The sequence below is a fragment of the Vicugna pacos genome, chromosome 8, assembly GCF_048564905.1.
Source record: "Vicugna pacos chromosome 8, VicPac4, whole genome shotgun sequence".
Lineage (NCBI taxonomy): Eukaryota > Metazoa > Chordata > Mammalia > Artiodactyla > Camelidae > Vicugna > Vicugna pacos.
This window is the reverse complement of record NC_132994.1, coordinates 76,004,395-76,026,672: the sequence shown is the minus strand read 5'-3', so window position 1 is coordinate 76,026,672 and position 22,278 is coordinate 76,004,395. Positions and strand designations below refer to the sequence as shown.

Here is a 22,278-nt window from a genome sequence, read left to right as displayed (position 1 = left end):
TACATAGGTGGGGAGGTTGTTCCTGAAGAAATCGTGTGTTAGAGTTGAGATTCAGGCTTGACCTGTCTTGATTCTAGACCCCATGTTTTCTCCACTGAACTCTTCATTCGCACTTCTGTGGATTTCATGGTTACATTATTTTTCTTAAAATAGGAGAATGACATAGTTTTCCCTCTTTTTACTTGCCAGCTAAAAATGTTGAAAGTGAATTATCATTTAATTTCAAAAAGAGTTTGATATCCCAAATAGTAGTAAGACATCATTTTGGCATAAAGGACAATCCTTTCATAAAGGACTTAGTTTTATGAAACACTCATCACTGTGACCTGTGCACTTCCTCACTGCAGAGGTTACGGCAGCTGCTCATTCCAGCCCGTAGTACTGCTTCATCCTCCAAACCAAAGTTTGTTCGGTTAGGGAAGGACTCCACTGGGGTTGGCGGAAAAACAAAGAATGTGGTAGATGTGGAGACAAACTTCCGAACCCAGAGACTAGAATCTGTCTCATCAGCATCAGTGTCTGTGTTCTCTGTATGGTGTGTTTTGCCAGCATGTACTCTCCCAGCCTCCAGGGAAGGTGTTTATTTCAATACATGTTTGTATTATTAGGGACAAAATGTATTCCTAACAAATAGCATTCTATTCAGCTATAAGCTGTAAGATTGACTAAATTTTGTTACTTGTAAGAATGACTGGGCATTGTAGTAGCATTGTTAGTGCTGTTTGTAAAACCCATAAATTGTAAAGCAGTCTGCATGCGTTTGAATCTTTTCTAGCTCTGCTTTCAGGTGCTCCATGAAAATAAAATGAGGTCCCTCTCCTGCCCCGGCCTGCGTGTTAAGTCTTTTCCCTTCTAAGGCACTAGCCTGGAGTCTTCCTGACACTCGGCCCTCAGTCAGTAGGGGTGGGCCTGGAATTTGCTAATTGCTATGTACTTCCAATATTCACTTGAGGAAACATGCACTGATTAATTTTTTTATCCATCCTCCTAGGGTTAATAAAATGAATTAAATGAGAAATTTCTTCATTTTCTTAGGGGATAAATGGTAAAAGTTTACAGCAAAGGTAACTTACCCATCTAAGACCTGAGAGCCAAAGGAAATGACCCATTTTGTTTTCCTTTAACGGCTGCTAAGGATGAGAAATTTAACTATTACGTTTAGATTTGAGAGTTGAGTTCTTGGTGTGCAGCTTCTGGAATTGCTCTAACTGCTTTCTCTCTGTATATACTTTCTTTTCCTTAATGTCCCATGTAGTCTTTATTTAATTAATTAACTTATTTAAATTGAAGTATGGTCAGTTACACGGTATCAATTTCTGGTGTACAGCATAATGTTTCGGTCATACATATACATACATGTATTTGTTTTCATCCTCTTCTGTACATACTTTTAAAAGGTTTGGGCTTTTCTCTTCCTAGCTCTTTCTTTCCATTTTCCCCTGGGACGTGAATTACTTGAGTAGAAGTAATGGTGTGTGAACTGTCATGACAGGGACAACATGTAGGGCCTCCCTGGATAATCCAGGCGAAACTCTTCCTTTCAAAGTATTTAAATTCAATTTTGCCGTATAAGGTTGCACTTGCAGGTTCTGGGGATGGGACATGGCTGTCTTTTGGGAGGATGTCTTTTTGCCTCCACAGTATCTGACTCTTTTACTTATAAACTGGTGAGACAGTAGGTTGAGAGGTAGTAGAGAGTAGGATTTAGAGAGCGTGGAAGGTGCACTAATTTTATTTAAATCCTGGCTCAGCTACTTACTTGCTGTCTAAACTTTGGCAAATTGACCTCTTAGCCCTCTTTTTCTCTTCTGTAAAATGTGGATAATAATAGCAAATTTATCATAGGATTTTTTTGAAGATTAAATGATGTAATAAATGTAAATTGGAATAGTGACTCGCACATAGTAGGCACTCTACAAATGTTGGCTGTAATTATGAAAAGCAGTTGGCTCAGAAAAGCTTTGCATAAATCAAGCAGCTGTGAATGTTGGCACTTGGTGGTGGATACATTTGATGGGCGTGGTTTGTACTTATGAAAGTTCATTATTTGCCACATGAAGAAACAGTTTTTCTCAGAAAAACGTAGTTGTGTTTGTGGGAGAGGATGTCTGGTGGGAATAAAACTTCTCAGTGTACACTTTTTCGTATTGTTTTCATTTTTGAATGTGTAACAATTTGAAAGGGACAACTAAATAAACGAAATTCAAGAAATGCAAATTCATAGAAGGTCATCTTTACTTGTCTTGATTGCATAGCTAAAAAAAAAATCTCCAAAGAGTAAAATTTAGGTTTTGTTTTGTGTATTTGTGTGTGTGTGTGTGTGTGTATTTCATGAATTCATGTTATTTCTTTGATATATGGTGATTTTTCTCCTCTGAGTTCAGTTCAGTTTTCATATTCAGTATTCTTCCCCAATGGCCTTTTGTTTAAATTTCATTGTTTGTTTTTTATTGTGCTGTTAACATGCAAAGATTTATTAAGACTTGATAATTAGATCATCTGATAAGAACAAATTTACCTTTGGAAAAAAAATGTACTTAATTTGAAATCCAGTCCTTTAATCAATTTCTTATTTAATTGACAGAGACTTAGGAAGTATAATTTAAAACATATGCTTCTGCATACTTAAGCAGCTCTGACCACACAGTATTTGTTTCTCCATTGGTTTTGTTTTGTAACCTTGCATTAACTTTAAAGTGACACTTTCGTTTGCAGTTCACGGACTTCTGATAGATAGCATCACAGTGTATTTCTAGATGCCTTAAGCTCAGTAATGATAACTCAAGCAACCCTCATAGAGAAATGTGCTGTTTTGGTGAACGTCTGCCTCAAAATATTAGTGCCTTATTTTGTGTGGAGCTTTATATTTTGAAAACACCTTCCGGTTAGTTGGTTAGTTTATTTAAGCTTTACAACAGCCCTGGGAGGCAGGAGGGGCAGGCGTAGCTGATGTCACTGATCCTCGGGTATGTATTGTTTACCTTCTGTCTCTTCAGCTTCCGTAAGAGACACAGACCGTGTTTCTGTCATCTCGAGACTTCTAGCATCTAGCATATTGTTAGTGTTCAAAAGTGGTTGCTGAAATGTACAAGTAAGTGTGTAGCTAGCTGGATGGAGAGAGGGGGAGAATCGATCGAATTACTGTTAATGACTTTCCTAAGCTTACGTGGCAAGTCAGGGAAATCACCGGAACAGAATCTCTGTCCTCAGACTTCTAGTCAGTGTTCTTCACTGACTTAGCCCTTTCTTCTGCTTTAAATATGAGATCAGCTTAGGGCTGTTTGAATGCTTTTGTACCAAACAGAGTAAATTAATCTCTAGCACTTTTGCTTATCAGAATTAAGCGAAATTCCCAAACCCTGAATGCCTCAGAAGCACATTATGAGAAATTCAGTTTTGTTTATGCTGTTCTATCATGGGTTTCAAATGATTTGCTTCTTCTGGTCTCTACCAGTTCGGGCTGCTGTAACAAATACCATAGACAGGGCGGCTTAAACAATACATGTTTATTTTTCACAGCCCTGGAGGTGCAGGCCACTTTGGTTCCTGGAGAGAACCCTCTTTCTGGTGTGCAGATGGCCGCCACGTCCTCACACAGACTCTTCTAGGGCACTAGTTCCACTCTTAGGGCTTAATTACTCCTCAAAGGCCCCACCTCCAAATGCCAAAATGAAGGGAATTGGGGCTTTAACATATGAATTTGGGGGGAGCACAAATATTCAGTCCATAGCATTATCCCTCCATCAGAGGGTGGTGATTCTCCAGTTAGTATTAAGTGGACCAAACCATTCTTCTCAGTTACAGGGTTTCAGTTGAAAAATTAGTATTTTTATTTTTATGAGTGGTAAGAGAAATGGAAGGTTAGAACAGAAATAGTTGACAAGTTTTCTTACTGTTTTCTCTCCTTAGTGTCACCATAATAGATCTAAAAAGGAAACTAATATTTATTTTCATCACCTATTTTTCTAAGTTAATATACTAAATTTAACATGCCAGATTTGGGCTTACCATCTTCTCATTAGGTACTTGTGCTATAAGCATAGCTTCTGAAGCTTGAAAACTGGGCTTCACCTTTATTCTCACTCACCACTGACCTGCTGACCACATGCAGCCAATGAAGGAATCCTGCTGCTGATACTCTTAGCTGTGTCTCAGATGCATCCCTGCTGCCCTGCACGGACATTACCACTTTTCCATAAAGTTAATTTTCCTCACTAAAGGGAGGTAGATGTTTCAAAAATGCACAGTAACCTTGAGTTAGAATATAAGGCATTCTGTAATCTGGCCTCAAATACACAAGCAGCAGCCTCGTTTCTGCCTCTCTGCCTTTTATTTCTGCTCCATCAACATCACAGTGTTTGTAGTTCCCAGCATGCCCCAAACACTTCTTGCATCCATGTTTTCTCATGCTGCGTGATCCTTGTCTGGAAATTCCCAAACCACCTACTTGCTTGCTTAATTCCTTCTCATTAAGACTCAGTTCAGGCGTCATGTCCAGAAGACATATTTGACTGATTCTGCCCCATGGGTTCATTTGTTTAAACATTCATTGATTTAAATATTTATTGAGCACCTATTAGGGGGTCAGGCACATTTCTAGGTGTTTGGGATACCACCATGAACAAAACAGAAGATTGCCATGTTTGTGGCTCATATATTCCAGTAGTAGACACCCTAAAATGCAGATAAAAAATAAACTATGTGCCAATGGAAAAATGGATAAATATAGCAGAGTGAGGAAGATCAGAAGTTTGGGTCAGTGGGGGCTGAGACACAGCAATATTAAACACAGTGGTCAATTGTAGCCTCAATTGAGAAGGTGACATTTTGAACAGACTTTAAGGAGGTGAAGGACCGACTATGTAGATACCTGAGAAAAGAGTTATTACAGGCAGAGGCAACGGCCAGGGCAAAGGTCCCAATCCAGAGGCATGTCTGGTTTGTTCAAGGTCAGAGGGCCATGAGGGTCAGATCATGGAGAGCCTTGTAAACCACTTTGAGGACTTTGGCTTTTAATCTGTGTGAGCTTGGGAGGTATTGGAGGGTTTTGAGCAGAGGAGTGACATGGTCTAACTTACGTTTTGACAGACCGCTATATTAGCAGAGGGATAGACAGACACAGGTTAACCAGTCAGGAGGCTACTGCAGTGTCAAGATGGAAGACAAGGAAGTCTTGACTGAGAGTGCCGACTGTTAGGAAGGTGAAATGTGGTCAGATTTTGGATCTGTTTTGAAGTCTGAGACAATAGGACTGCCTAATGGTCTGTATGTAAGGCAAGAAAGAGGAGTCAAGAATGACTGGAATTCTCCCTGTCATTCTCCTTTGCTCCAGGCCTCTAACTGGTCCTCTAGTCCTGCCAGTCCTACCACCTCATCATCACTCTTTCCTCCCCTTGTTGTTTCTCACGGCACTGTTGCAGGGGGTTCTTAATAGGCTTTTCTGGCTTCAGCCAGTTCTCTCTGTGACCTCAGGACCCCCTGGGAAGAAGGGAGATTGCGGCCCTCTCCCGCCGCCGGAAACGGAAGTGCTTCTCTGCGCAGGCGGCTGCGCTGCGCGGCCGACGTGTGCATGACGTCACGGCCACGCCTCTCGCGGCTCCGCCCCCCGAGGGCAACCCCGCGGGCCCGCGAGCGGCGCGTGAGGAGCCCGTAGGCAGGCGCGGTGGCTCCACGGCCGGGCGCTCGGGGCCCGGGGCTGCAGAGGTGTGGGGCCTCTGCCGGCCTTTCAGGCGCGCGACGGTCGGGGTGGGGGCGGCTGTGGCCCCAGGACTTGCGCGTCTGTGCTCGCAGCCGCCCGCCGTCTGACGCCCTGGAGGAGTCCGCTGACTGACCCGCGTGTGCGTTGTGGAAGGTCCGCCGGACGTGGTGTCTGTCCCGTGAGCTGCGCACGGCTCGCCGGTCACGGATTTCGCGGGCCCAGGGTTTCCCCCGTCCAGAAAAGAATTTCGGAGAGAAGTGTGAGGAGAGATTAACCTGGAGACCTGGAATCAGAAGGAACAGCCGAAGGAGGAGGCTGTCGCGCCTGTTAGGATTGCGTCAGTTGGCGACGTTGTGGCTGCAAGTAGTAGACACCCAGCTCCAAATTGCTTAAACGGTCCGGAGAACTTGTGTCATAGAACAAGAAGCCCTGAGGTCGGGCAGCCCCCGGGTTGGTCCGTTCAGTGCCTCGCCGAGGTCCTTAAGGATACGCTGCTTTCCTGGCTGCACTCTGCCGACTGGCTTTGTTCTCATGGTGGCACGGGAGGTGCGTTAACTCTAGGCCTGATGTCAAATTGGAAGGAGAGTGGCTTTTCCTGTGTGACGCCACACAAGTGGCTTTCAGACGGGTGAAATTATTACCACGATTAATTTATCTCATCAGGATTTATTCTGAGCTGGAGAGAGTTACTTTCCCTGACAAAAGAGAGGAAAATATTGGCCAACAGTATCCTGAACAAAGGCAGTAACAGTGGGAATCTAGAAGGCTAAAAGGATGCCGAAATATTGTGGAGGTAGCATGGACAGGACTCAGCAATTACGTGTTTGAAGGTGAATGAGAGAGCGGACTGGAGGAGTCTGGGATAGTTGAGGCGACTGGGAGGAAGAGGTCACTTAAAGAGATGGGGTACAGAAAAGGGAGGCGTAAAGATGCAAGAAGGTCAGGTATCAATGATCTTACAGTTATTTGAATTTTTTTGTTTGTTTAGAAGCTAAAGGTGTAGATATAGAAGTCACCTACAGAGATGTTACAGTTGAAGACATGGGGGTAGAGAAGATTTTGAAGGAAGAGAATGTAGAATGAGGATAGAAGAGAGGAGATTACAGCGTTTAACAGGTGAGTAGTCTCTAAGTCAGCCAAAGAAACTTGGAAGGGCCTTGCAGACAGAGCAAACTAGTCCTTTGTAGCTCTGACTTTTCATCTGCCAGTTTGCTAAAATTATCAATCGACTAAAGCTTGTTTCTCCTTCATATGTTGAATTTTTTTGACGTCAACTTTCAGGCAGTCCCCCACAGCATTGTTGGCATGGTTTTATTAAAAAGCTTACAGCATTTTATACAGGATGGGTTAGTTTTTAAGAGTTTTCGACAAGTTCTATGAAATTGATTGTTTTTCGTTTAACTTTTCATAGGATGGCTTGTCTGTTTAATGATAGTGTATTTGCTTTAGACCAGTTGGTATTGGCTGACTGACCTTCTTTGCTGGGTTACATAGGACAAATTCTCAAGAAAATAAGGGATTGGTAACAATCTGTGATATTGCGGAGAGTGAGGAAGATGAAAAATGAGATAATCGTAGTAAACTATTCAGGGGAGTTTGGCTTATATTTCGGATGGTTTCAGTGCAGTGCTGGGAGGTGATCTCACAGTGTGATGATTAAGGCATGAATCAGAGTTAAGGGCATTAAAGTAAGTGCTGGACTACAGATTTGACTTTGATGGTGAAAGAAAGAAAAATAGAATGTGTGTTGAATTTACTAGGTTTGAAGGAAGTTTTTGTTGTTTCCAGGTTAGTGGAAGCCTGAGTGTATTAGAAACCTGCTAGAAGGGAATAAAGAGTGTGCAGACGTGGGATGTAGAGGGGAGGTACTTAAATGAGCTGGGCGAAGAATTTGTCAAGAACCAAGAGGGAGAGCTAGCGGGGATAAGAGAGAAAGTAGAAAGTGGGTAAAGATTCAGAAAAATGTTGAAGAGGAAGAGATCCTTTAATAAAAAAAAAAAAAAGTCAAGTCACATGTCAGGGAGATAATGATGTGTCTGGATGCTTAAGAGCAATGGACCAGCCTTGGTTTGGCTGCTGTGCAATCGGGACGGAGTCATCTAGGGGGAGTACAAAGAATTGGCACGCCTGTGCGTTTTCTCTAAACAACGAGAAATACCAGTGAAGGGAAGTGGATGGTGGCTCTACCTGGTGTTGGGGATAAGCCAGGGATTCTGTGGTGGTAGCTAAGCCACCATTGCAATAATTGTCAAAGGTTTTCAAACTCAGTAGTGAGGCAAGATTAATTCAAATGACAGAGAAGCCAGGTGACCAGGGACTAAAGTGTACAGTTGAGGGCAAAGACCAGACTCAAGAGGATGAAAGAATAAGGCGTAAGGCTAGGAAACGGTGTGTGAGTCTGCCAGGGCTGCTTTGACAATTGACCATAGACATTTCTTCCCACTGTCTGGAGGCTGGGAAGTCCAACATCAGGGTGCTGTCTGGCTCAGTTGCTGGTGAGAGCTCTTTTCCTGGCCTGCAGATGGCCCTCTTCTTGCTGTGTCCTCATGGGACAGAGAGACTTGGCATCTCTTCTTTTAAGGGCACTAATTTCATCATGAGAGCCCCATTCCCATGACCTACTTACCTCCCAAAGGCCCGTCTCCAAACATCATCATATTGGCAATTTGAGCTTCAACATGGAATTTTGTGGGGACACACTTCCATCCATAACAGAAAGCATAGTCAGACAGGGAAATTTTGTCATGGGAGAGAGAACAATTTTTCAATCCATGGTTTTTGATCTCCAACTCATATAGAGGGGGATTTGGGTGCAAATTAATTATATTTATTCTAATTTAACGGGCAAGCTTGAAGCAATAATAAGCAGTGGACTTGTTTTATGTCTATTGTTTTATTAGCTGTATAACCAGGACGACAGTGTAGTTTGTGAAATACAGTATTTTGAGATACAAATCATGATGTAAACGCACTGTCCATTTTTAATAGAGAACCACTTAATGCACAGGCTGAGTTGAAACTAGTAAATAAAAATCTTCTGTTCTGGATGTTTAAAATAAAAGTGTTCATTACACTGGCAGAATTAATTTTTAATTAGCAAATATATTATTTCTCAAATACTTAAAATTTGTTTTAAAGTAATTTAAAAATGAATTACAGGTTTTTTAAAATTAATTTTTGAGTAGTTTTTAAGAAGTCAGTTTTCTCTTCAGGAGGCTCTCAGTCCTGGCTCCCGTGATGGCGCAGCGCTGTCGGGTGGTTGAGCAAACAGACCTCTTCCTGCCTTTCAGATTCAGATCTTGTGTTCAGAGTTGTGAACACTCAAGACCACTTGAAAGCAGTTTTAATCTTATTCCCAACCCCCAACCCTCTGTTTTAATGGAGCTACTGTAAGTTACTTGTGCATTTTCTCACAAATTGCTTTTTCTTTACTCTTCTAAGTGAAATGTTCTTCTGAAACTGCAATTTTGACACTGAGTTGCGTATGAGAGAAGTGGTAGTTCTATACAGCTAGAGAACCTTTTTAAAGAAAACTCACTTTCTCTTAAGGCAGGGTTTGAGGGCAGAGACTTTCTTACAATGAATGTAATACATTGGACCTTTTGTTTTGTAAGTGGCTCCAACCTGCTTAGCTCCCAGCTTTAATCCACACCCTCACGATCGCACACCTTCCTTCCTCCCAGGTCCACACAGTGGTGGTGGAAGCGCCAGGCCCTGTGAACTGAGATAAGAAGCCCAGGGTCCACTGCCATAAGCCCGGGGTCCCTCCCGGCAGTGACGCACGCAGGCCTCCCCTGATGTCAGGCAGCTGATAATAGCTGCTTGGCTTCTTTCCCGCGTTCTGTGCCGGAGTCAGGGAAAGGCGCCGTGTCTGAACAAGCAGCTGTGTGGAAGTATTTTTTTCAACGTTATTATGGCTTTGCTTGACTCTTGGCCAGCTGTCTGTCTGTTTAAACCGTTTAGTATTATTCCTGAGTTGTTTGGCAGAAATTTTGGCCAACAAAAATATGTTTAGTTCATTGTGCATGATATTCTGTGATACATTGGTCACTGCTTACAAGGCTTCACGTTTGGTTTTGGTTTTTTTTTTTTCTTTTTGTGAAAAAATAAGCGTAGCAAATTTGATGATACCACTGTATCATTCCATCTTAATAAACCTGTGAGGTGGGGGGAAACTGGGATCAATTCAGCAGCGCTTAGCATCTGGCAGCCGCTTGTTTCCACATACTGACATTTATGCTGAAATATGGAGAAATGTTAATTCTTAGGATTTTCAAACTGGTGATAATCTACTGGTACATATGCCAAACCTATTCTCTCTACTGATTAAAAAGATACAGATATCACACTCTAGAGCCAAATTATTACAGTAATAAAATCTGAGCATCTTATCATTGGGTGAAATGTTTAACTCTGCTAATGGCTCACTATGAGATCCTTGACAATTCATACAACTTCGAACCTGTGATTTTATGACTGCCTTGTTAAACAGGGGGGCCAAAGGTGCCTACAGCAAAATGAGAGATCTGAAAACCTAAACAGCATATTATATATAAAAAATTATTAGTTATTAATTCAGAGATCAGCTCAGGTTAGTGAAATTCAAGTTTTGCATTATTATCTAGATTTTATATTTAAAAATACACACTTTTGAATACTTAGCAGTGAAAACTCTAGATTACAGTAGCAAGCATGTACATCCAGTTAGAATAATGAAGAATGGTAAAATGTGTTGAAAATGAAAAAGTTGTGGAGAATGACAGTTTAACATTTTTGACATCCAGAAAATGAAAAAAAAAAGTGGCTTGAGAATTTTAAGTGTCACTGAATTCCTAAAATTCCACTTTTAAACCATAATATTCTACTGAGGCCACTTTTCTAATGTAGTATTGTATCTTGTTAATTATTATGTAAACTAATATTTTATATGTCATAAATGTTTTATTTACAGTTTCAAGCAATTTTCATCTCATATCCTCATTTAATCCTTAAAAGAGTCCTATGCGGTATAAATACTATTTCTGTCTCCCATTTTACAGATGAGGAAATTGAGGCACAAAAAGGCTAAATAACTTGTCTAGTAACTCAGTAACTGGTAGAACTCAGAGAAGGACCCTGGGAGTCTTTCTTTAACAAAAAGAATTTTATGATGTAAATTAAATGGTGTCACATAGCAACCAGAGAAATAATGCACCTTTTCTTTAACTGCCAACCTACTATCATTATAAGTGATTAAGTATTGAGGACGGAATTGGAGCTAAATTTAGAGCTAATAGGTGACATTCCTGAGACTTTCAAGAAAACAAATGTGTTTTAATTTTTCTCTGTCATAAATGAGCACAGTTCTGTGCAGCAAGTGTAAATTGGTGTGCAGAGTTTAGATGCTTATATTCCTAATTGTGGCATTTCTTAGTCACCAGGGAGAAACTGGGTCACCAATTGTTAAGAATTAGCAGCTGTTCTGTTGGAAAGACAAAATGTTTGATGCAAGGTAGCAAGTTAGGGGCTGTGTAAAGGACCTGAAATTCTTGCGTTCGCTGCACATCTTTACCCAGCACAGTAGGACTGCGGATTCATCGTGCAAAAGTAAACTCGGTGGGCAGATCAGCTGGAACTGAACACTTAGTGGGAACTTTTGTTAAAAAGCAAGATCAGTTTACCTAAGAGGTGATGTATGATGCTCCCAAAGGGCATCCCAATGTTTTAAAATGGCTAAAGTCAGGAATTAGAGAATCGCTTCCAAGATCCAAGTGTGGAAAGAACTTCTGGTCCATCAGCATTCTGGCCTGACTTCCCCTCAGAGATAACATTGTCCGCAGCAGTGATACTGACTCTTAAGCACAGGAATGTTTTCAACATCTGTCAGTGCCAATTATAAATGCTGTGTAATTTTTCGTTCCAGTGTGTTGATTCCTTAGGTTTCCCAACATAGCTTCATGGCATGTGCTGTTTCAGTATATGCATATTTATCAGCAAAAAGCTAGTGGAATAACAAAGAAGGTTACCTGCCTACTAGGTGGGCAAATCCCCACAGAGTCAGATTGTCAGCTTGACTGTCAGCAAACGGCCTGGGTTGTGATGTGCACAGCTTTCTGCCCTGGCGGATTCAGTGTCATATGGGTGTGTCTTAGATGGGGTCAAAATAGTGGAATTACTGGAAGTAAGAGGAACATCTCATTATGAGAGTGATTTCCTTCATTTATTCTAAGACATTTATCAAATTGACTACTATGTGAAAATGAGTCGAATCTCATTATTTGTGGATTCTATATTTGCAAATTCATCTACTCACTAAAAGTTATTTGTTAACTCTAGAATCAGTACCCATAGTGCTTTCATGTTTTTCCTGGACATGTGTATACACAGAGCAGCGGACACAGGAGTCATCCCTCACACACGTTCCCAGCTTGAGGTCACACCACGCGATGCTCTACCTTACTGCTTCTGCTCTCACACTGCAAGCAAAAGTCCTTTTTCTCATTTTGGTGCTTTTTATTGGTGACTTGGCCATTTACAATGGCTTCCAAGAGCAGTGCTGACGTGGGGTTTAGTCTTCTTAGGCACGAAAAGGCTGTGATGTGCCTTATTATGGAGAACATCACCTGTCAGATTAGCAGTAAAGGTTGCCCACAAGTGCCTGAGGCTTAGTTCAGCTCTTTGAAGAAAACTCTTCGCACCTGTTGCAAGTTGGTGATTCCAGGTTGGCAAGTCTGATTATATTCTTTCTTAGTTGGGGCACCTATTACAGTATGAAACAAGATTTTGATAAGAGACTGCAAATTTGCCTCTCTTTATGCAGATGTGATCTTTTCCATAAAACATTTATTAGGCACAGGCCGTTTGTTGAGCGAGCCAATCCTGAACAGAGGTTGGCAGATTTAATTTGGTATTTAAGGTAAACATAGATGTTGAATTCTTTTGTAAAGCAGAGAAACCTCTTGTAATGCACATAATAACTCATCCTTTTAGTAAATTCCGATGTTAGACACCTGAGGTTTTCTTAAGGTTGTGTAAAACAGGTGCGTGCTGGGTTTTCTAAAGCGCCTTCACTCTGTAAAATAAGCCCAGATATAATTTGACCGAAGGCATAAATCTAAAAAAGAAGGTCGGGCAAGGGAGCCAAAGCGCATAGTGCTGGATGCTTTACTTTTTTTTTTTTTTTCTTTTGATGTAATGATCATAAAACCCCATAAGGCAGGTGTTATTCTGTCAAACAGAGGGTAAAACTGAGACCCAGGGAGACTAAATAATTCATCCAAAGTCACACAGTTAACCAGTGTTAGGGTCTGGTCTGTCTGACTCCAAATCCTTACTTCTTTAATCAGTTATCAGAGTGCTTTATTTTTATCAATCCTAGGAACAAAAGCCAGAGCACAGAGCCAAGCTACTTTACAGAGCAGTGGTTCAGGGGCCAAGGGAGAGTGCAGTGGGCTGACCCGTCCCCCCTCCACCACCCCCACGCGTCCACCTGCCGAGCACAGAACCTGTGGATTTTACCTTATTTGGAAAGAGTCTTGCAGATGTAATTAAGGATCTTGAGATGGGTTCATCCTGGATTACTTGGATGGACACTGAATGCAGTGACAAGTGTCGTTACAGGAGAGAGGTGGAGGGAGATTTCACAGCCAAAGAGGAGGAGGCAGTGTGACCAGGGAGGCAGAGATTGCCCTGGCGGAACTGCAGGTCAAGAGATGCTGACAGCCAAGTAACAGATTCTCCCCCCGGGGCCCCTGAAGGGAGTGAGGCCCTGCCTGGTCCCAAGTCTGGCCTCCAGAACTGCAAGGGAATGACCCCCCTGGTTTGAAGTTGCCCAGTTCGTGGTGACTAATGGTGGCGTCCACAGGAAATTAATTCAAAGACCAATCTCTTACCCTGAAATGCCCTTGAGGTGGGTCTGAGGACCTGGTTTGAGTCTCCACCTGCCAACAACTATTTGATTAGATGTATATTCATGGGCAAATGACTTGTCCTTGTTTCACGTTTTTCATCACAAAAGAGGGTGAGAAGAATAGCCCAGCCACCTCCAGGCTTCTGTTATAATCACATGAGATAATGAAGTAGGGAAGCTACAAAGCTTTACAGAAATGTTATGTCCATGTGCATTACTTTATAAAAATCGAAAGTGTTACTTGTTTTACATGTCACGTTTATCACTTAAAAATAGTAAAGTCAAAATCAAATTTATGTAGATTGGCAAAGTCAGAGCATGTTTTTTGAACACTAATAGTCTTGCAAGATAAGCGTAATATATTTACTTCTCCATGTGGAACCCTGGACAAAGGATGGCAATTGAGTGGGCTGTCAGTTTCTGCTGTGCATTTTAATAACCTAAATTAAGGGGAAAAGATCTTTAAACAGGAAAAAATAAGTCCTCAGAGCAATGCGTTCAGTAGAAATATAATTTGAACCATATATATAAGTCAGATTTTCTAGTGGCCGCCTGAAAAAAGTAAGCAACTGAAATTAATTTTAATAATACATTTAATTTAACCCAATAAGTAATCCAATTACTTAATATTTTACTCTCTTACATTCGTACTGTTGTCTTTGAAATCCAGTGTGTATTTGACACAGCACGTCTTCCTTTGGAGTAGCAGCTTTTCAAGTGCTCAGTAGCCACACGTGGCCTACAGCTACTATGTTGGACAAGCCTGGCCCCGTGCCCTTCCTAACAGAAGAGTTGTTGTCAGTTCTTTCCCCAGAAAATGTCAAGTTTCTGGGAGTGTAAGAGGTGCTTGGTGAATATTTATTGAGTGATCTAATAAGCAACTATGTATTTTAATAGATCCTTTATTTTTAATCCTTGGAGGAAATCATACCTATTAATTTCTTAGTTCTTTTAAAAAGCTTTATTGAGCACCTGTTACGTGGTAGGCCTTCTACTTAGAGCAGATGATACAAAGGTAAGTAAGGCAGAGTGTCTTGACTTTCAGAGAAATTAGAATCTTGAGGTCAAAACAGTTAAGTTTTGAACTCAGATAGATCATTAACAAGATAAAGTGAAAGGTGGAAACTGATGTGATAGGTAGAATTCTGGATTTGGATTCAGAAAGTCTTGGGTTTGTATGTTAGTTTTAGTACCTTTTAGCCTTGTGACCCTTTTATTTATCTCTTGAACCCTCTCTATCCTTATTGAGAAAAGGCTGATAAATGCCTGGCATTTAACCCCTAATAAATTATACAGGCTGCAGAGGGGAGGAAGGGCACTGTGAGCAGCGGAGTCTGCACGCGGGCGTGAGGAGAACGAGAAACGTTGCCTAAAAACATGACATCTTTTCTGAGCAGCGTTTAACCCCTGGCTGTGTATTTTTTGCAGTTTCATAAACCTGTGTTCAAAAATCATTTCTGCCTCTTACTAATTGTAAGTAATTTAACCTCTGAGTCTTGGCTTCTTTGACTGAAAAATGGGGAAAATAATGCCAAAGCCCCTCTGTGTCCCCTTCTAGCTCCTACTCCTTAGGATAACTGCTTTTCTGACTTATTACAGCTGGTAGTTAAAGAGAAACCGTGTATAACTGGAGTCATGCAGTGTTTACACCTTCGTCTTTTGCGTCTTTTATTCAGCACTCCGCTGTGCACTTCACCCGTGTTGTTGTGTGTAGCCCTAACTGGCTTGTTCTCATTGTTACCTGGTATTCCATTGTGTGAACACACCGGCTTGTTTTTCTGTTGGTGGATGTTTGTTCTTTCCAGGTTTTGGTTATCAGAAACATGCTTCCTTGAGCATTCCAGTGCTGTGTGCGGCTGTGGTGGCCAGAAGTGTGCGGTGCTGTCGGTGGGATTGCTGCGCGCACACACGGCATGCGTGTGTTCAGTCCCACCAGAGGCTGCTGCACACTTTTCCTGTGTGATTGTGCCGGTTTATACACCCACCGGCAGTCTATGCGACTGAGGACGGAATTTTGGCCCATTTTGCTGGATTTTGCTTACTAAAGCTAGGTTTGTTTTTTAAAAGAGTGATTTGATCATGTCTCTCCCATGCCTTAGAAAAGCCCTTTAGCAGCTGTCTTTGACTTCAGGACAAAGCAATTTCTGGCTTATGAGGCCTTTTGTTATCTGACCCTGCGTTTGCTCTACGCCTTTATCTCTAGACTCTTCTCTTGGCATTGTATTTCTCTGCCTAGTGGAGTTAACTTGCAGTGTTCCTGCTCTCATTTCCAGACTTTGACCCCTGCTGTCCACTTTGCCAGAAGGCCTTCTCTCCTCATCTTGGCTTACCCACATTAATCCCTCAGTACCTAGTTTAGATGTCGCCTCTTCCTGGAAGCCATCTCTGATCTCCCTGTCAATGAACTTCTCATACAGATGTTTGTGGCTCCCTTGCTAGATTTGGAAATCATGAGTGGGGGAAAAAAAAAACCCAAAAAACAAAAAAAGCAAAGACTACATTATTGTTTAATTTCAAGCCAAACTCACTAGATTTTAATTCAGCCTTTGCTTCTTACTAGTTTGACCTTGTGCAAATCTTTTAATCTGTCTGATCCTCAGTTTCCTAATGTATAAAATGAAGAAGAAGGAGAGGGGAGAGGACGAGGAAGGAGGGCAGAGTGGGGAAGATGGGAGAGAGGGAGGGCAGAGGGGAGGACAAGGATTAGATGTTGGGAAGATTGACACATGGAACAGCACTTAGAACCTGGCACCTCCTAAGTGCTCTGCAAATGTTGATTTCTAATTTATTAGCACTGAAGTGCTTTTGCACATGAACTTGCTAATACAGGCCAAGCTTGGAGATACTGCGGGTTCTGTTTCAGACGATTACAACACAGCAAATAACAATAAAGTGAGTCACGTGAATTCCGTGGTTTCCCAATGCATATAAATTGTGTTTACACTACAGTGCAGTCTACTAAGTGTGCAGTAACATTATGTCTAGAAAAACTAAGGCAACAATGAAGTTTGCCACATCAATAACTCTTCTTTTCATGAAAGATTTCTCTGTAGCATGCAATGATATTTGATAGTATTTTACCCACAGTAGAACTTCTTTCAAAAACTTGTTTGGAGTCAATCCTCTCAAACCCTGCAATTAAGTGTATTCAATATTCTAAATTCTGTGTTGTGATTTCAACACTCTTCACAGCATCTTCATCAGGAATAGATTTCATCTCAAGAAACAACTTTCTTTGCTCACCTGTAGGAAGCAACTCCTCATCCATTGAAGTTTTGTGTTTATAGCAAATATGATAGTAATGAAAAAGTTGGAAATATTTGAGAATTACCAAAATGTGACATACAGACATGATATGAGCAAATATTGTTGGAAAAATGGCATTGATATACTTGCTTGACATAGGGTTGCCGCGATTCCTCAGTTTGTAAGAAATACAGATCTGCAAAGCACAATAAAACAAGGGGTGCTTGTATAGAATTTAGCACTTAATGTTTTCTGTTTTGTATTTTTGAACTGTAAGAAAAAAAATCTGTAAGATGGTAATGATACAGGAAAAATGAATGTGGGGTGAGAGGATGGCCATGTCCCAGGTCTGGGCTGAGCCCCTGGGATGCACCTCGCCAAGTGTAGGTCCTTGGCTTTGCGCAGGAAAGAAGTCAAGAGTGAGCCACAGTTGGGTAAAGGTAGATTTATGTAGAGAGGTGCAGATTGCATTGAGTGTAGGCTGTTTCAGAAGGCAAGAGAAAGGCCACGAGGTATGAGGGTTGGGTGTTCAGTAGATACACGCTCCATAGAGTGCCGTCGGAATCACTCAGAAGGGAGAGTGGCCATGAGGTGTGGGGTTGTTAGTTTTTATGGGCTTGGTAGCCTCATATGCTAACAAGTGGGAAGGTTATTCCAACTGCTTCGGGGAAGGGGCTGGGAATCCCAGGAATCGGGCCACCACCCACTTTTTGACCTTTTGTGGCTAGCCTTGAAACTGTCAGGGTGCCTGTGAACATGTTATTTATCATGCTAATATATTACAGTGAGCATATAATGAAGCTCAAGGTTTACTGGAAGTCAAACCTCCTGCCACCTTGAGCCTCAAGGTCCACTGGGAGTTGAATCTTCCACCATTTTGGTGTTAACTGCTGTGATAATTCCTTGAATGGCTGTGCCCTGCCCCCTTCCTTCCTGTGTAAGTTGAACAGAGACGTATCTTAAGTCTCGCCTGCAGATCCTAGCAGGGGGCTGCGCACGTGTGGTCTAATACTGTTTCTCCTATTTGAGTAGGTGTAGCCTTCCAGAGATAGAAATGCTGCTACATTTTGAATTAACATCACTTTTACCTTTCTCTTTCCTATCTTTAGTTCAGATCAGCGCCCTTATGTTTGTAAAATATCTGTAGAATATCTTCAGGAAGAGCTGTGCAACCAAAGACGATCTGGGAAGAAGTTTGATAGCAAGTGTGTGATGTTTTTTTCAGTTTGCTGACCAGTTAAACTACCATTTTTCTTTTAAGATGCAGGTTTTTGAATTAAAAATAATGTCAGTGTTTATTTAGCATTTCTCCAGTGTGACTTTATTATAGTTATTATTTTATGACACATTCATAGTCTGTTTAAATACGTGGCTTTAGATTTTTTTTCTTTGCAGAATATTTGCAGGAAAATATGAATCTATTTTTATGGAGGAGATGGTTAAGAAAGAGAGTTGATTAATAGTTACTCAGTTTATAGGCAACTTTTCAGAACGTTCTGTAAAAGGCAGTGTATTCTTTTTATGAAATGACTAGTTTATTACTTTTATTTGCCTCTTGTCTCTTTGCTGGTCACGTATTTGTATTTAGTTAGCTCGTGCTTTTGGGGGCCAACCGGCTCTCAGCTAGGTTCCCTAGGTGGTGACTGGGCGGTATTATTGCATTTCTGATTCACCCTAATCCTATCCAATTATACAGATCTCTGACTCACTAATGATAATGCTCATTTATTAATTTTCATCTGAAGATAAAGCTTTGTAGTTACTCAGGTGCTCGTGTTTACTAAAGCAGTACCCCTGCCTAGTGTCAGACCAGTGACAGGATGGTGCTAGGTAAGCAGAGGTTAAGAACTAAAAGATGTGAAGGAAGGAAGGATTGCTCTTTAGGTCTGTCCAGATTCCAGTGAATAATTCCTGACTCACATCTCTTAGTAGAGGCCAGTGTATCCATCATATAGTTGTTTCTCTTTCTGTTAACACACTGTTATATAATGAGAGTTACTCAAACATTTTCTTTATCAAAATGAAGTCATTCAGGTAGCAGCCCCCAGACAGGTCAACAAAGGCAGTCAATCAGTATTCTTTGAGATCATCTGTTCTGCATCCTCTGGGACAAGGGGCCAGGTTCCAACACTGGGAACGTGGCTGCCATCTTTAAGACCACTGCCCAGCAAGGGAGAGGATGGGACCATAGCAAGTGAAAATGTCAAAGCTCTTCTGTTTATAAGCTCCATTTTCCTGGACTTAGCATGTTTTGGTTGCTGTAAACATTTGACTATTTTCCTGAGTTCTGACAAAGTTGATTCTGACAGTTTTTGCTCTTTTTGGCATTTCTGTGGTGGGACAGGCTCTCTGAGCTCCCTACTTTGCCGTTTTTGATAAGGTTACTCTATAAAAAGCTTGCGGCTAATATTATACTCAATGATGAGAAAGTTGATGTTGTCCAACTAAGATGAAGTACAAGGCAAGGATGTTCCCTCTCACCGTAACTTTTCAACATCGTACTGGAAGTTCTAGCTGGCACAGTAAGGCAAGAAAAGGAAATAAAGGCATGTAGATTGGGAAGAAGAAAATAGTCTTTTTTCACACAAGTCATGATTGTCTATGTAGAAAATCTAAATCCTGGAACTGATATAGATTATAGTAAGGTTGCAGGATATAAAGGTAATATATAAAAATCAGTTGCTTTCCTATGTACTAGGCATAGACAAGTGGAATTTAAAATTAAAAATACAATACCATATTAGCACCTCCAAAAATGAAACACCTACATATAAATCTAAGAAGATATATACAAATGTATCTGAGGAAAACTACAAAACTGAATGAAATCAAAGAACTAAATCAATGAAATATTCCATGTTCATGCATAGGAAGACTCAATATTGTCAAGATATCATTTCTTTCCAACTTGATCTATAGATTCATGAAAATTCAACATAGCATTTCTTTCCAACTTGATCTATAGATTCAAGTCAGTTGTAATAAAAATGCCAGCAAGTTATTTTGTGGATATCAACAAACTGATTTTGAAGTTTATATGGAGTGGCAGAAGCTGGACTAGCCAACACGTCTTTGAAGAACAAAGTTGAAGGACTGACACAACCTGACATCTTGTCTTATTATAAAACTGCAGTAATCAAGACAGTGTGGTATTGGTGAAAAAATAGATCAATAGAATAGAATACAGAGTCCAGAAATAGACTTACATAATATATAAGTTAACTCACATTTGACAAAGGAGCAAAGTAAATACAGTGGAGCAAAATGGTCTCTTCAATGGGTGCTTGAACAATTGGACATCCACATGCAAAAAAAATGAAAAAAAAATCTATTTACAGACTTTAAACTCTTTACCAAAAATTAACTTCAAATGGGTAGTAGGCATAAGTGGAAAAGGCAACTGTGAAACTCCTGGAAGATACAGGAGAGAACCTAGATGACCTTTGGTTATCAGAAACATGCTTCCTTGAATGACTGTGGGCCATGACTTTCTAGTTGACAACCTCAAAGGCACAATTCAGTATCAAAAAATTGTTAAGGCAGACTTTATGAAAATTAAAAGCTTTTGCTCTGTGGAAGACAGTATCAGGAGAAAGATAAGGCAAGCTACAGAATGGTAGAAAATAATTGCTAATGATTCACCTGATGGAGGACTGTTACTATTCATAACATGCAAAAAGCTCTTCAACCTCAACAGTAAGAAAATAACTTGATTTTAAAAAATGCCAAAGATCTTAACAAACACCTTGCCAAAGAAGATATATGGATGGCAAAGAAGCATATGAAAAGGTGTTCCAAATCATGTGTCATCAGGAAAATACAAACTGAAACAACAAAGAGTTATCACTACACACCTATTAGAATGATCAAAATTCAGAACGCTGAAAACACCAACTGCTGGTGAGGATTTGGAGCAACAGGAACTCTCATTCATTGCTGGTGGGAATGCAAAATGCTATAGCCACTTTGGAAGACAGTTTGGCGGTTTCTTACAAAACTAAACATAATGTTACCATGCTACCCAGCAGTTGCACTCTCATTACTCAGATGAGTTGAAAACGTATGTCCATCCAAAAGCCTACACATGTATGTTTATAGCGGGTTTATGTTTAATTTCCAAATTGGTAGCAACCAAGATGTCCTTCAGTAGGTGAATGAATAAATAAACTAGTACATCCACACAATAGACTATCATTCATCACTAAGTAGAAATGAGCTACCAAGCTATCATAAGATATGGAGGAACTTTAAATGCATATTACTGAGTGAAAGAAGCCTATCTGAAAAGGTTAGATACTGTATGATTTTAACTACATGACATTCTGGAAAAAGCAAAACTATGGAAACAGTAAAAAAAACCATTGGTGGCCAGGGGTTGGGAGTGTGACGAGGGATAAATAGGCAGAGCACAGAGGATGTTAAGGCAGTGAGAGTACTGTGTATGACACCATCACGGTGGGTACATGTCATCGTACATCTGTCCCAACCCATGGAAAGCACACCGAGTGGACCCTTACATCAACTGTGGACTTGGGGTGATTCTGAAGTCTCGGGGTAGGTTTATGGATTGTAACAGATGTCCCACTCTGGTGGGGATGTTGATAACGGGGGAGGCTGAACATACATGGGGGCAGGTGTTACATAGGAAATCCTTGAACCTCCTCAAGTTTGCTGTGAAACCTAAAACTCTTCAAAAAAGTTATCTGAAAAAATTGATTTGAGTGTTTCTATATTCTCTTAAGACTTGAATATATTGCAGTAAGAATCACTGTAATTGTTCTCCCCTAAGCACTCATATTAACAAAAGGATGTGAAGATTCGCTATTTTTAAAGACACCCTTGACCCTGTTAAAAATATTTTCTCGGCAATCTTTTGAACTAAAAAGTTTGAAAGAACCTAGCGGTGTGTGACAGTGTCAGAGACAGGAAATGTTTTTATCACCAATAACAGTTCCGAGCTCAGCATGCCATTTGAAAGCCACTGAAAGATTTAAAAATGGCCAAGGGGATTTTTGTTTAAATGAAAAACAAAGACTTAATTCTTCAGGAGAAATGGTATTACAGTAAGATGTGGGACATCTGGCCTTCACTCCTCTAGCACACCTACCTGGTCACTTAACCTGGCCTTGGCTTCATTTATGAAATGGGGAATTTGGTGATTTCCCAAATTCGTTCTAGTTCTAAGACTTCAGTTTTATATTCCATATTGATTCTTAGCAATACCACTTTTGTGTCTTGTTGAGAAGTGAAATTATACTGATAAAATATTCTCAGAGTCTTTATATATATTGCTTTTTAAAACTTGGAAGTAAGATTGATTCAATAAAATGATTCTTGTCACTAAAGGTTTTTATCTGTATTCTTGTATGTCTTTATTACATGTTTTTTCATATTTTTATATGCAATATATTGTTATATTGTTATAAATTTCATCTCTTGAAGGAAA

General features: G+C 40.6%; 1 protein-coding gene across 12 annotated transcripts in view; it reads left to right on the top strand.

The window, feature by feature from the left end:
* The window catches only part of PDE10A (phosphodiesterase 10A), a 327,889-nt gene that overhangs the window by 128,065 nt on the left and 177,546 nt on the right, over window positions 1–22,278 (top strand). The window contains exons 1-2 of one of the 12 annotated variants that reach the window (XM_072966178.1): window positions 6,099–6,244; window positions 6,687–6,814. The exons of 9 other annotated variants lie outside the window; for them this stretch is intronic. In XM_072966178.1, the coding sequence (XP_072822279.1) occupies window positions 6,778–6,814 (37 nt within the window). In that variant the 5' untranslated portion in view covers window positions 6,099–6,244; window positions 6,687–6,777. Of the gene's footprint in view, window positions 1–5,984; window positions 6,245–6,361; window positions 6,529–6,686; window positions 6,815–22,278 lie in introns of those variants that run through there. 2 more of the 12 variants (XM_072966177.1, XM_072966188.1) reach the window with 2 other exon arrangements.